Raw genomic sequence first — 12125 nt, 5'->3', positions numbered from 1 at the left:
ACACACACACACACACACACACACACACACACCAACGTTAGAGCAGACATTCTGCCCGGTGCACAGAAAACACAACAGCACCTGCCTCACCTCTGGCCCAGGACACAGATATGAGGCTGAATCAAGCTTTGACGAATTATTAGAATTATGAGTGTCATTTTAGAGAAGTTTAAAGAAGTCGTAAACAGTATTAGACAAACAAAAACAGCACAAAAATGTGAACTAAAACTATAATGCAGGTTATGGACATGTTAAATTATTTGATCTAAAACAGTTTTCATAAAGGTTTTTCATAAATTGTGACTCCTCAGTAGACACAGTAACAGTGATGGAAAATGATGGCCCCTGAATGACTATATGGTTATATAACAACAACAACAACAACAACAATATCATCTTGACAATAATACATAGAGACCATCCTCCTGTGGGGTCACACCCGTCACAATGCCGATTAACATGTCGATATTCTGAACCATGCATACTTAACAGTCAATACTAATACTCAGTTGTTTTTCTAGAGAGGTCCAATATGTTTTAATACTTGTTCTTGTTGTTTATTTTCTATTTGTTGCATCTTAAGGGGCGCTGCTCATGCTGGCTGACCCGGCAGTTTCTCCCTCCTGTTTGGACGGGATGTCAATGGTTACTTTGTTGCTCTGTACTTATGTGCAATGACAATAAAGTTCTGATTCTGATTCTGATTGATATGTTGTGATTAGCTGCTACCTTGGCCAGGTCTCTCTAATAATGAAATGAATGAAATGAAAAATACTTTATTTATCTTTTTTTTTTTCATTTCATTTCATAAAATTTAATAAAACAGATTTTGAATCTTAATGGGATATTTTTAAATAATAATTTTTAAAAAATGCTCATTGGTTGAACCACACCCATCCGCCAAAAGCACTCCAAGCTGTTTCTGTGGTAGTTTCCACTGCAGGACCATAGTTTGCCATCATGACACACATATACGCACACAGACTCACAATGCCACAAGACAGTTTTAACGGCTACGTCATCATGGCACGGCTACCCAAATGTGGTTACAGTCATGAAAATGCACATCCTGTAAATATTGTCAGCTCTTTAAAAAAAAAAAATATGTAAACACACGACACATAAAATTGACATTTTGTTGATCTTTTCATATTTCATTGAGATACAAAGCAGCTCAGTCACATTGAGAACGTAAATCCACCCCTACACTCAGTGGTTCCAGATTAGGTGCCATTGATTCTTTAAAGAAGGTTCTGGTGTTGTCTTTGTGTTTTAAAGCAGATTGGATGAATGTGGGTGGCATTGGGGGGTCTTTCTGCGGCGCCTTTGAGGCCTCGGTTTGGCCTTCGGCTGCCTGTGAGCGGCGTCAGAGCCAAATATACAGCATCACATGATGACGTCACATTCTGATGGCGGGTGCTGCACTAGTATTGTGACACGTAAAGAGCAGGACTCCTCCTTTAATGAACCTTTATATCAAGTTTTTGGAAACTCAGTCATTTTAAATGATTTGAAACTGACGTCTGTGAAAAAACACGCACTGCTTTCTGTTCTGTCTACGTCTGTTTGGGTCTCATCAGAATGTGACGTCATACATTTGCAGACGATAATGTCGTCTAGCAAAGACGACAAAATAGACTCCAAATATACCATCCTGCAAACTCAGCATCACACTTGCAAAACACTGCAAAGTTTAAAGCAGATTGGATGGATGGCTGCTGTTAAAATGTATATATTTGTACACTTTAAATGTGTATATCTATGTGTTCTCTTGTTGTTTTTGTTTTCTACTGTACTATGATGTAATTCCAAATGAAGAAGATGAAATTTAAAACCTAGCTCCATCACCTTATTGTTGCTTAGTCAAGGGCAATTAGCATATTGGCTGTAGCTGGTGGAATTGTTGGAAAAGTAGGAAAGAACAAAAATAAACCCAAAATGAAAATAGCATTGTGTGACACATGGTGAGAACTAGGGGTGTCACAGTGCCTGTACTTATCCAGAACTGCTCAGTATGCATTGCTTTGAGATAAGACTTTCCTTGTTTGATAAAACCTGTGATCCAAACAATGACAAAAAAAACCAAAACTCTATTTATTGTATATCCAACATACTACATAAAAATATAGATTTGATCCTGTTCCACACAACAGATACTTGTGCTTCAACACCAAACAAACCTTAAAACTGCAACCTTGAGCAACAGAGAGACCCTTCAAAAATAACAAGCAGCAAGGAAAAAATAAAAAACTCTGCCCGAGAACAAGCCCTCCTTCTCGTTTCAAAAGCTGCTCTTCTTTCCTTTTTACAGCATCTCGTTCGATAGGAAAACAAACGGATGCATCCACATTGAAAAATACCATAACTTCATAGTACGATGCCGGATGAGCGCCTCAGCACGTAGGCGTGCGCGAGTCCGTCTCCTTCGCCTGCTGTTTGAGTATTTCTTGTGAGGAGGCAGATTCTAACAGCAGTGACTTACTTGTTCTACCTGGCTGCACACAGTATTGATTTGTGAGTCAGTGTTTCTGCGTGACGTCTTATAAATGGGATTGTAGCATAAAGCTGAGCATGAGTCTGTGTGTGCGTTAGTCTGCTTTGTGTGTGTTTGTTTTTTTGTATTTCCAACAGTCAGTAGGTGTTTTGAGGGAGGACGAGATGGAGATGCCTTCAGCCTTGATAGCAAAATACATCCCTCTTATTAACCTGCCATCCTCAATGTGTGTGAAAAAAACAAATTACCTACTTCCTAAATATGATCTGATGTCTACGTTTGACAAAGTGGTGTCGAACACGGGCCGATCATTAAGCGCAGCAACAACAAAGAAAGCAGGAGAAGACACATCATGAGCAAAACAGACGGTCAACATCGTGGCTGAGCACTGTGCTAATGACAGCAGTTGTAATACTACAAAAAAAAAAGCAACTCAGGAAGCAATTCTGATACACAGAGGTGAGTTTTTGGGGGGTTTAATCAATGACAGGAGAAGAAGTTTAAATATTTAACCTGCCTGGGTTCTGGGCCCGTACGCTGACTAAACAAGCTGAGCAAGCTCTAAAAACGAGGGCCGAGGACACAAGAGTCGCACGATGAATCTGGATAATGAGATGGCACAACGGTTAGGTTAATGAAAAGAATCCCAAATCCCCTCAGCAGGAGACACTGTATACAGGCTGTTATGCAGAGAACGCCTGAGCTGCCTGGAGCAGAAATAAAGGTTCGCGGGAGCAAATATCTGAGATGTCACAGAAGTTTGTTCTACACTGCATGTTAGGTAATTACCTGCTTTTAATATTCTACACCACGTCACCTAAACACCTCTCAAACATTAATTTTTGAAACTACCTTGGCGCCTCCAAGAAAATGTCTTCTCCTCATCTTGGCTTTGAGTATTTAATTGATTCTATTGATGTTTAATAGAAAACATGTGCTGCGATGTTGGTACTTTGGAAAATGCATGTGAAACATTAATCTTCCATCTTATTGGTGACTTTATTAATAGAACTCAACAGCAGTAAATGGATAAATTAAGCACTTCACGACCAGTACATGTGTTTAAAGCAGTTTCAAAACCTGATGTTAATAAATGCTGACAGTAAATTAAGCGCCCAGCAGTTTTAGAAGAGCTGAGCCGGAGCCCAGTAGCGTTTTGTACTAACGTCCGCTGTGTGTTTACCTTCATTAAATCGCGTGCAAATGACACCAGGCTGCTACAAGGTAAACCTCTACACACATTCTGCTGTTTATGCAGGACGCATCAGATTAGCAAACTTTCAGCGGTTTGCATCAGATTCTGTAGCGATTTAAAACCTCAGTACAACCGAGACGCCGTGAGTGGCTCAGATGTGACGACGATTCAGCAATTTTTTTAGCTGAACTACAGGTTGTTTCTACACGACGCTCCCTTATTTTGGAATCATTAAAGACAAACTGATTTTGGAAAATCTATCACCAGGGTTCATTTGAAGCATATTTTATTAGAAACCAGGCAGAATCCTGGTTTAATTGTAGCAACTGGACTTGCTTCTGTCCTCCTTGGCCTTGGGATTAGCAAGGGAGGACAGATGGTCTGGTAGAGGAGTGAAAGAAGCCATCTATGTCAAACTGGAAAGACCATCACCTCATCCACCAGAGGTGGAGGTCTGAGGCATCACCTCTCACCTGTTTACAGTGCAGTCCTAAGATCTCTCCTCAGGAAGATGAAACCACATTCACACCGAGCCACAAAACACCCTAATGACCCCCTTTGTGGCAGGGGGAGCACTAAGGACTCGCATAATGAGGGGGAGGAGCAACAAACCCCAACTGAAACCTAAACTCAAGTGTTCATGGCTCTTTAAGGTTATAGGTATCTGGAACTCCCAACTAGTCACTGATGAAGCCTCTTGGGTGAGAGGTGGAACGTCTTCAAGGAACTCAAGCAAGTCCAGTTGCTACGATTAAACTATGAGAATAACCATGACCTGGATGACTGAGAATCTTCACAGACAAACCAGGTAGAAGTTCTTAAAATGCATGAAGCAGCAAACACTTGTTAACTGATATTTGTACCGTATTTTGCCAAACAGTTTTCAATGAGATGGTTTCAACAGAGACTCTACTCAAAATCCACCCTTTCCTTTAAAATAGCTTATTAAATGTTCCTCGAATATTATTTTCCGCATTTTGAGGCAGAGTGAAACTGATTATTAGCTGATGGGAGTCTGTAACCTCCCTAATCCTGCATATGTCGACTTGCCCCCCCACTGCTAACGTTTCATAAATAAATCTCTAATCTGGTGAAGAAGCTGCTTATGACTCATGTCACTTACAAGGCCTATAAATAATCAACGCATATAAATACAAAATTAACAGAAATACCTCACAGGTTTGGGTGAAAAGCAGCCAAATCTAGTAGAATTATACAATCTCTAGCAAACACACACATTGTGCACTTTTAAACCTACTTTGCCACTTTGTTGATAACCGGCGCAAAGTTGGTGGGTCCGTACAGCTGCACCGTCCTCAGGCTCTGGAAATAGGCCTCCAGGACTCCCTCGATGCCCACACAGTTTGGATTATCGCCGTCCCCGCTCTGCAACAGACGACACAGTCGTGATGCACATTCCTCTGACGTAATAACAAAAGCAAGCAAAAGCAAACGTCTGTCCATCCAGGGCACATCATTTGTAATGCAACTAAACACATCTTAAATATTCTGCTATCGGTTATGATGCTATCTAATCCGTCTACATTTAATTAACCATTATCTGACACTCTGTATACAGGCAATAAGGTCTGCGTGGTACGACCGGCGGTTTAAAAAAAGAACAAGCAGAGGGTGTAAGAAGCAGTGTGAACTCAAAGAGGTGCTGACAAGGATTTATGACCTGCTGCGATGCTTCTTTCAGGGATGTCTTTTCCCTTCACAATTTCATTCAGAAAAGCTTGTAAGCTAGCCTTTAAATACTGGTTATATGCTGCACAGCATGGTCCCAGGTCAGGTTTGAGCGGAGCTGGAAATTCCCTCATAAGCAAGTATCCATACCAAATTTTGGATTATACATCTGTTTAGAATGTATAAATAACCCATCTGACATGACGAAATGGATGAATAACCCTTATGTAATGTTTCAGAGAGCAGGCAGAGGGTATTTTCTAGATTTGTTTTTGGAGATAAACATCTACTACCACATAACATCATGCCCTGTTTAACCTATGCCACAAAAACAAAGCAATGATTTAAATATATTCCACCAAAACTGGAATTTGCATGGGAAGTAGCCAGTCTCGTGGGTCTTGGAGTCATTTGAATGATATTTTCTGCTGCCATCCTGAAGCGAGGACCAGCTGGTCGTCTTGTTCTTCTGCATTAATGCCTCCCTTGCTACCTGCTCCTCTCCCTCAGAGTCATCTTCATCAGATGGGGCCGTAATCAGATTTTCCTCCATGTTGTCTTCCTGCGCCGAAGCATCCTCCCCCAAATCACTTCCTGCTTCCTCATCTTGCAAGATCAGATCAATGTTCTTTTGCACAGTGCTGCCACAACTTCAGCCACTGAGATGACAGCTTGGGTACCTCTCTGATCTTCTAGCGCCCCAACCTCTCCTCTAGTCTGTTCTGACCTCAGTTAGTTCGGAATTAATGGATTCAAATGAGTTTATTTTTAGAATATTTAGTCATATAGCAGGTGCTTCTTGCGACCATGTCATGCACCGTCTGACCTCGTATGTGCACCATATATGACCGTTCCTATGCGGTTTTTATCTGATGGCTCTTCAAACACCAACAGGTGCTGGTCTCTGTGGGAACCTGGGCACATGTGGTGAGAACGCAGGCAGGTCTCGTGACACAAGGTCCCCCTGAAATCTGTCACTTCCTGTCCCATAAGAAAGTGCACACAGTCATGGCCCGTACAGTTTCAAATGTTTCTTGATCCACACTGGAGGATCTACAACCCATTTTAATAGATGCGGGTCAAATCTGACCCAGAACAGACTCAATGTACAAAAAGTTGTTGCACCTGTACTCAAGTGTTTTTGTGTATTTTGGGTCACTTTTGGAAAAGTCATGAAATTTTAGACTCAACCAGTGACATTTAGGTTGTTTAAACTGCTGTAAGATGTCAAAATGAGTCGAATTTGACCCAACCAGTTTGTGAAGGTTAAAAGATTGTCTTGGCCAGCTGGGTGCCGTCTCCATTTACCAGCTTTCATGTGTGACTACTGTTCATTCTGGCAAAGAACTTCAATCTCCCTGGAGTCTATTGGTCAAACTGAAGAAGTGGTCAAACTGAGAGGTTTGTACCTTGTAGCAGAATTAGAGAACTGCGAAGCAACTTCAGGTTAAACTCTTGGTTTTTAACACTACAACGGTGGTTCACTGCTACATCAACACTTATGCTGCCCCCCTAACCCGCTCCAGGGCAGGTTATGTTCCAGATAACAGATCCCCTCGTGTGAAAACACTGCCTACTGATCAATCAGTTCTCTTGGAAAACGGCATAACCATTCCTAGAAGATCCCTGCTTGGCTCGGTGCACAGGGAGTGGAGGGTTTCTGAGGAGAGTTTTGAGAACTTTAAGCAGTTTCAAAGCCATTGGGTTGTTTTTTTACGAGCCTTTGTGGGGCGATGTAATCCTACAGCAGGTGTGCAGTAAGCATACTCATCTGTTTGAATGATGTTTTTATATTTGTTCTTTTCTTGAGCAGAAAAAGAACATTTAACGCTACGAGGGTTGCAACAGAAAGAATAAAACTTAAACTGTCTTACGCCCTATAAGAATGATTGAATGTGAGATTACTGACTTCATCCTCCACTTCACCATGAAAATAGCTTGATCTCGTGAGTAGCATAAAATGAATACATCTGTAATTCCGTGATACAATAAGAAACTTAAATCTAAGTAATGTATACACACCTGTAGCATCAATCAGATTGTGCCCTGTATGGTGCAGTGATATTAATAAGCTGAGTAATTCATGTTCACGCAGTGTTTTAGGCAGCTGTCCTCCACAGTTATGGCAGCGTCTGCACAGCTCGACAGTTATTATAGTTTTAGATTTCTCATATTGGTTCAGGAATAGATTTAGAAGGTTGAAAAATAGAAACAGAATTTGTTCTACTTGTGAGGAATGTGTGACGAATGGTCATCTGGTGCCAATGCCGGCCCTTTGATGTGAACATGTCTGACTAGATTAATTAAACCTGACAACAGTTGTTTGGATTTGTTAAGTCAGATAATAAAAAGATACCCTGGGTATGTTGAAGTTACCTCGTAGTGCAGGCTATTGGATGTACGCTTGGGAAACAATTGATTAAATGAACTTGAATATTTGAAGAAATCAGACATAATGGGTTTTGTTTTTGTTTAATGTTTCCTGCCTTGTTCTGCCTGTTAAGGCAGATGTAGTAATCCTGTGTTTCAAGGCACAGGCAGACACTTGGATACACCTCAGTTTAGCATCCAGCAATTTCTGACTGGTTGCCTGTGTCCCTCAGGAGGGCGCGAGGAGGAAGTGGAGGGGATGCTGGGAGGTTCCCGCTGGCTGGCAGATGAGCCAACTTCTCAACTTGTGCGACCAGCTGTTGTCGCAGCTACAACTCCAGGTCCAAACCACACCCTGCTATGGATGAACTGTGCATACGTGCCTTGTATGTGTAAACTGCTTGTGTTCATGTGTGTGTGAGAGTGTGTGTTTTACCAGTGGGAATGCGTGGGAGATTTTGCCGTCAGGGGGCAGCTTAGCTCCGAAGCCATAGGCAGGAAAGAGCTTGTCACTGTCGTAGTCCTGGATAATCTCTCCGACTGCTTTCAGGGCCATGGCATATGCGTTCATCTGGTAGGGGCTCATATAATGGAGGGAGGTGGGCTGGGATGGGTTACCTTGTGAGAAGACACACACACACACACACAATACAATGACATGAATGATAACATACCTTTGCCTCTTATCATTTTTACATTCTGTGAAATACAAGGAACTCTATATCATCAGAGGAATACCAAGAGATGATCAATGCCAGGAGAAATAGCATTTCTTACATTCCTTTTTAAAAATTTTTTTCCCCAAGATTCCCCAAGGTAGCGTGCAGCATTTGAATTTTTAATTTCAGCAGGGACGGGCTGTGTATGTGATGAATTATGTGAAGAAATGTAGCTGTAACTGTAAAAATCTGACAGTAGCAGGAAAGGAGACAAGATACTTTATCTCCTGAAATCAAAGAAACAGTGGAGTTATCATTTTATGTAATCCTGTTAATGCCTGCTACAAGCGCTGCAGTGTTGCCAGCACTATGCTTATTGCACACATGTAAGATTAGCCAAATGTGACTGAATGCCAGCTCTCTGTTCTCCCCTTGTTTTAAGAAGGTTTGAACTCTCTCGTCTGAAAGGAGTGCCCTGCTTTTAAAGGGGATGAAAGGAGGGGGAGTGATTTGATTAGCCACGAAAGATGCCTGCTTCCAACACACCCACTGATAATGTATTCCCCTTAATCCCATCGAGCTTCCAACAGCGCCGCAGGTGTACTGAGCGCCTCTGGCCATGAAAATACCAAACACACTCAGCATATCCTGTGCATCTTGCACGGGTGACTGCACGTTTCATCATGTGAAAATAAGAACCTGAATGTAACAATCTATTCAAGGCAGCGGTGTGCTCGACATCACAACTTCAAGTGCACCTGCCATGAAAAATGCAGGGTCACACTAAGTTACACAGTGGAAAAGGGACAAGTGCTTTTCACACCAAAGTGGTACATTTCAAAAGCAAACTCTTTCACGTCTGTACTAAAAAGTAAAAGTTTCACACAGAGAAAACTACAGGTATAACAACACAGTTAGGCATATAATTGGAACACATGCAAGTAAAGTGGAGTGAAGGTGCATTAAACACTAACCAAAAAAAAAAAGATTTTCCCACTAAGAGCCAAGCATACTGCTGGTTGAGCCATTTGTTTTGTTAGCTACTTATTTGCACCTTCACCAGCAGCTCAAGTGTCATGTTTTTTGTTGTTTTTTCGAACTAAATGGTCGTTTTCCACTGGTAGAATTTGCAGGGGGAACCTCAACTTAGTTATATTTTTGCCTGGAAAAATATCAAATGCGAGTGGGCCCAATCAGTTACCTTGTGGAACCCCACACTGTACCTGTCTCACACTAAACTGACAGTGGATTTGCAAGACTTGGCTTGGATATAGCTACTTTACAGCTACTGTTCTTGGAAAAACCTAAACACTGCATAATAATAAAAAAGTTTCCCCAGGAAAAAAAAAGAAAAAAGAATTATATATGAAGATTAATACCACAGTACAATGAGTAGGCAATTAGATTGTTGTTAGATTAGATAGCTCAACAAAGATTGGAAGCAAGGGAAAACAACTAGTCTGACTCAAAGCTCTTAAGCTCTCTATTAAACTAACAGGATACAAAGTACTCCCAATGCACTCTGCGGCAGTGCTTCCACCTAAATGCTTACAACTGAATGCACAATGCTAAAACTAAAATGTTAAGTGGGTGTGTTTACACCATGGTCACCACCTGAGTTTGGTAGCAAGGAAATGTTTGCTTATTAGCACTAAATACAAAATCTTGAATGTGTTTAGCAAATTTTACTGAAATCCTCCCAACATTTGATGAGACAACCAAAAATGCCAACTTGCATGTTGTCGAGAAAGAACAGGATCCACCACTTTCACCCCCGGGGGACTAATAACATTGACTGATTTTATTGTCAGTCTATCCAGTCGCCGTTGAGAGGGTTCACCACAACCTTGGCCTTCTGCAGGTGCTGGCAGAAAAGCCAGAGCTCACAAGCTGTCGTTCTCAGGCAAACATGGATAGCTGTATAAAAGTTCACGGTGATCCATCACATAGCTGTCATGTCAGCCTGGAACAGTGTTGGACTGGGACTAGGAATTGCCATTCGTAGCGCCATGCCAGCTGCAATGTCATTCTGTCAATGAGTTCCCCCAAAAGCCACCTTCAGATCAAGCCCTTCTTGTGCTAGTCAGACAGTAGAGGTGGCAGATAGATGGATGGTGGGGTTTGGGGAAACACTGGGTCAGATCACTGTCATGAAAACCTCACTTTGTTAATTCCTCTTAAACAGCATAAGTGCCAATCTTTATTAAACATTATTTAAGAGGACATACTTGAAAAAAATTAGCTGGCTCAGGTTGCAATTAAACCGTCGTGATGGCTCTTGCAAGCGGAACATCAGGTAATGCAAGCTACTTTGCAAGTTTTAATATATATAATGTCTGTGTATGTTTCAGTGCTATAGAATGTAAAAACTCCCTGGTAATTGAAGCATTAAAAAGACTGGTCCATGCATATTATTTAATCTGTATTAATACTCTCTCCTCCTTTAGTGGCAACGTGACACCACCATTCTTAAATGTGACAGCCTAGAGAGCCCTCATAGAAAGGTTTTATTGTCTTTAGCTGCCTCACTGAAAGCTGATGGGCTCTTCAACATCCACAAATAGTTTTTTGATTTGAATGTAGGTCTTTATATGTAGAAATATTTTTGCTTGTCACTGTTGCATAGCAATCCTGAGACCACAAAGGCCCCATCACATTACAAATACCATTTCCCATGAACATTGAAATCAATGAATACTCGAGAACATCGTGTACCTAAAACGCTCCAGTCAGTAACTTACCATTGGATGCTGTGAAATCTATCGCCACCGTGAAGTTCAGTTGTGTTCTGTTGCATATAAAGTGAGAAAAGAGAGCGTCACACACTTCAGTACACTTAATAGACGCGATTTCCAACACATGCACGCCGATGCAATGAACTGCGATCCAGTCAGTGCACTAGTTGACTGGCTAATTAGTATGTCAAGACATACTCTCTTCACCATCTTGAAGGTCTAATTGGGCTAAACAAATGAAACCAGTAATTAAAAGTGAATGAAATGAATAAATTAGGTATTTACAAATGAGTTTTACCAATAAAAACTCCCGCCCCCCTCCGCCCCTTTCAGAGCCAATACCAATTCAGTATGTTGCTCACAAAGAAAGCTTTTGGGAGATTCAATATACAGACACACACAAAGACACAAACAGCCAAAATGCTGGCTATCGGCGCGAGTGTGGGCTCATTATTATTCCACTCACCCTCCTCTGATGAAATCCACGAAGGTATACTCGGACTCCACTTTGAAGGACAGCAGAGTTACCTGGCAGACACACACACATGCCGACACACAAACACGCAGATAAACAGAGGAAGAAGGTGGGAGAGGGACCAGGGCCAGGTAGGCAGGAAGGCGAAACAGGTGGCCAGGCAGCAAGAAGAGTCAGCGAGAGAGAAGCAGATGTAAGAGGTGGTGATATTTAGACTATATAAATATATAAGACAACAAAAAAAATACCAATACAGAGGAAATGACAGGCAGATATGGGCGATGTGGGCGCACTCACAGTCCCGGAATTGATGTATTTCTTCTTTTTGCCTTTCTTCTTGGGATTCAAAACCTGCCGGCGATGGAGAGAGTAAGTTAGTGATAGAGAGGGTGCTTGTAAAGCCACTTTATACCCTGGGATGATGTTTAATAATGAACATGAATAATTCAGCAGATCCCTGATAATAGCGGCGGCGGCGGCGGCCCACGAATCCAAACTGGTGTTACGT

At 41.6% G+C, this 12125-nt stretch overlaps 1 protein-coding gene across 1 annotated transcript in view; it reads right to left on the bottom strand.

Moving 5' to 3' along the window:
• Positions 1-12125, bottom strand: part of LOC103367790 (copine-9-like) — a 109083-nt gene that overhangs the window by 18625 nt on the left and 78333 nt on the right. Inside the window, exons 13-17 of the mRNA XM_008295920.1 lie at positions 11915-11968; positions 11609-11670; positions 11149-11195; positions 8185-8366; positions 4953-5075 (exon numbers count right to left, since the gene is read on the bottom strand). Of these exons, the coding sequence (XP_008294142.1) occupies positions 4953-5075; positions 8185-8366; positions 11149-11195; positions 11609-11670; positions 11915-11968 (468 nt within the window). The remainder of the gene's footprint in view (positions 1-4952; positions 5076-8184; positions 8367-11148; positions 11196-11608; positions 11671-11914; positions 11969-12125) is intronic.

This window comes from Stegastes partitus, unplaced genomic scaffold (assembly GCF_000690725.1).
Source record: "Stegastes partitus isolate 25-593 unplaced genomic scaffold, Stegastes_partitus-1.0.2 Scaffold1086, whole genome shotgun sequence".
Classification (NCBI taxonomy): Eukaryota; Metazoa; Chordata; class Actinopteri; family Pomacentridae; genus Stegastes; species Stegastes partitus.
Note: the sequence above shows the minus strand (reverse complement) of the source record. Positions and strands in the feature narration are given on the sequence as shown.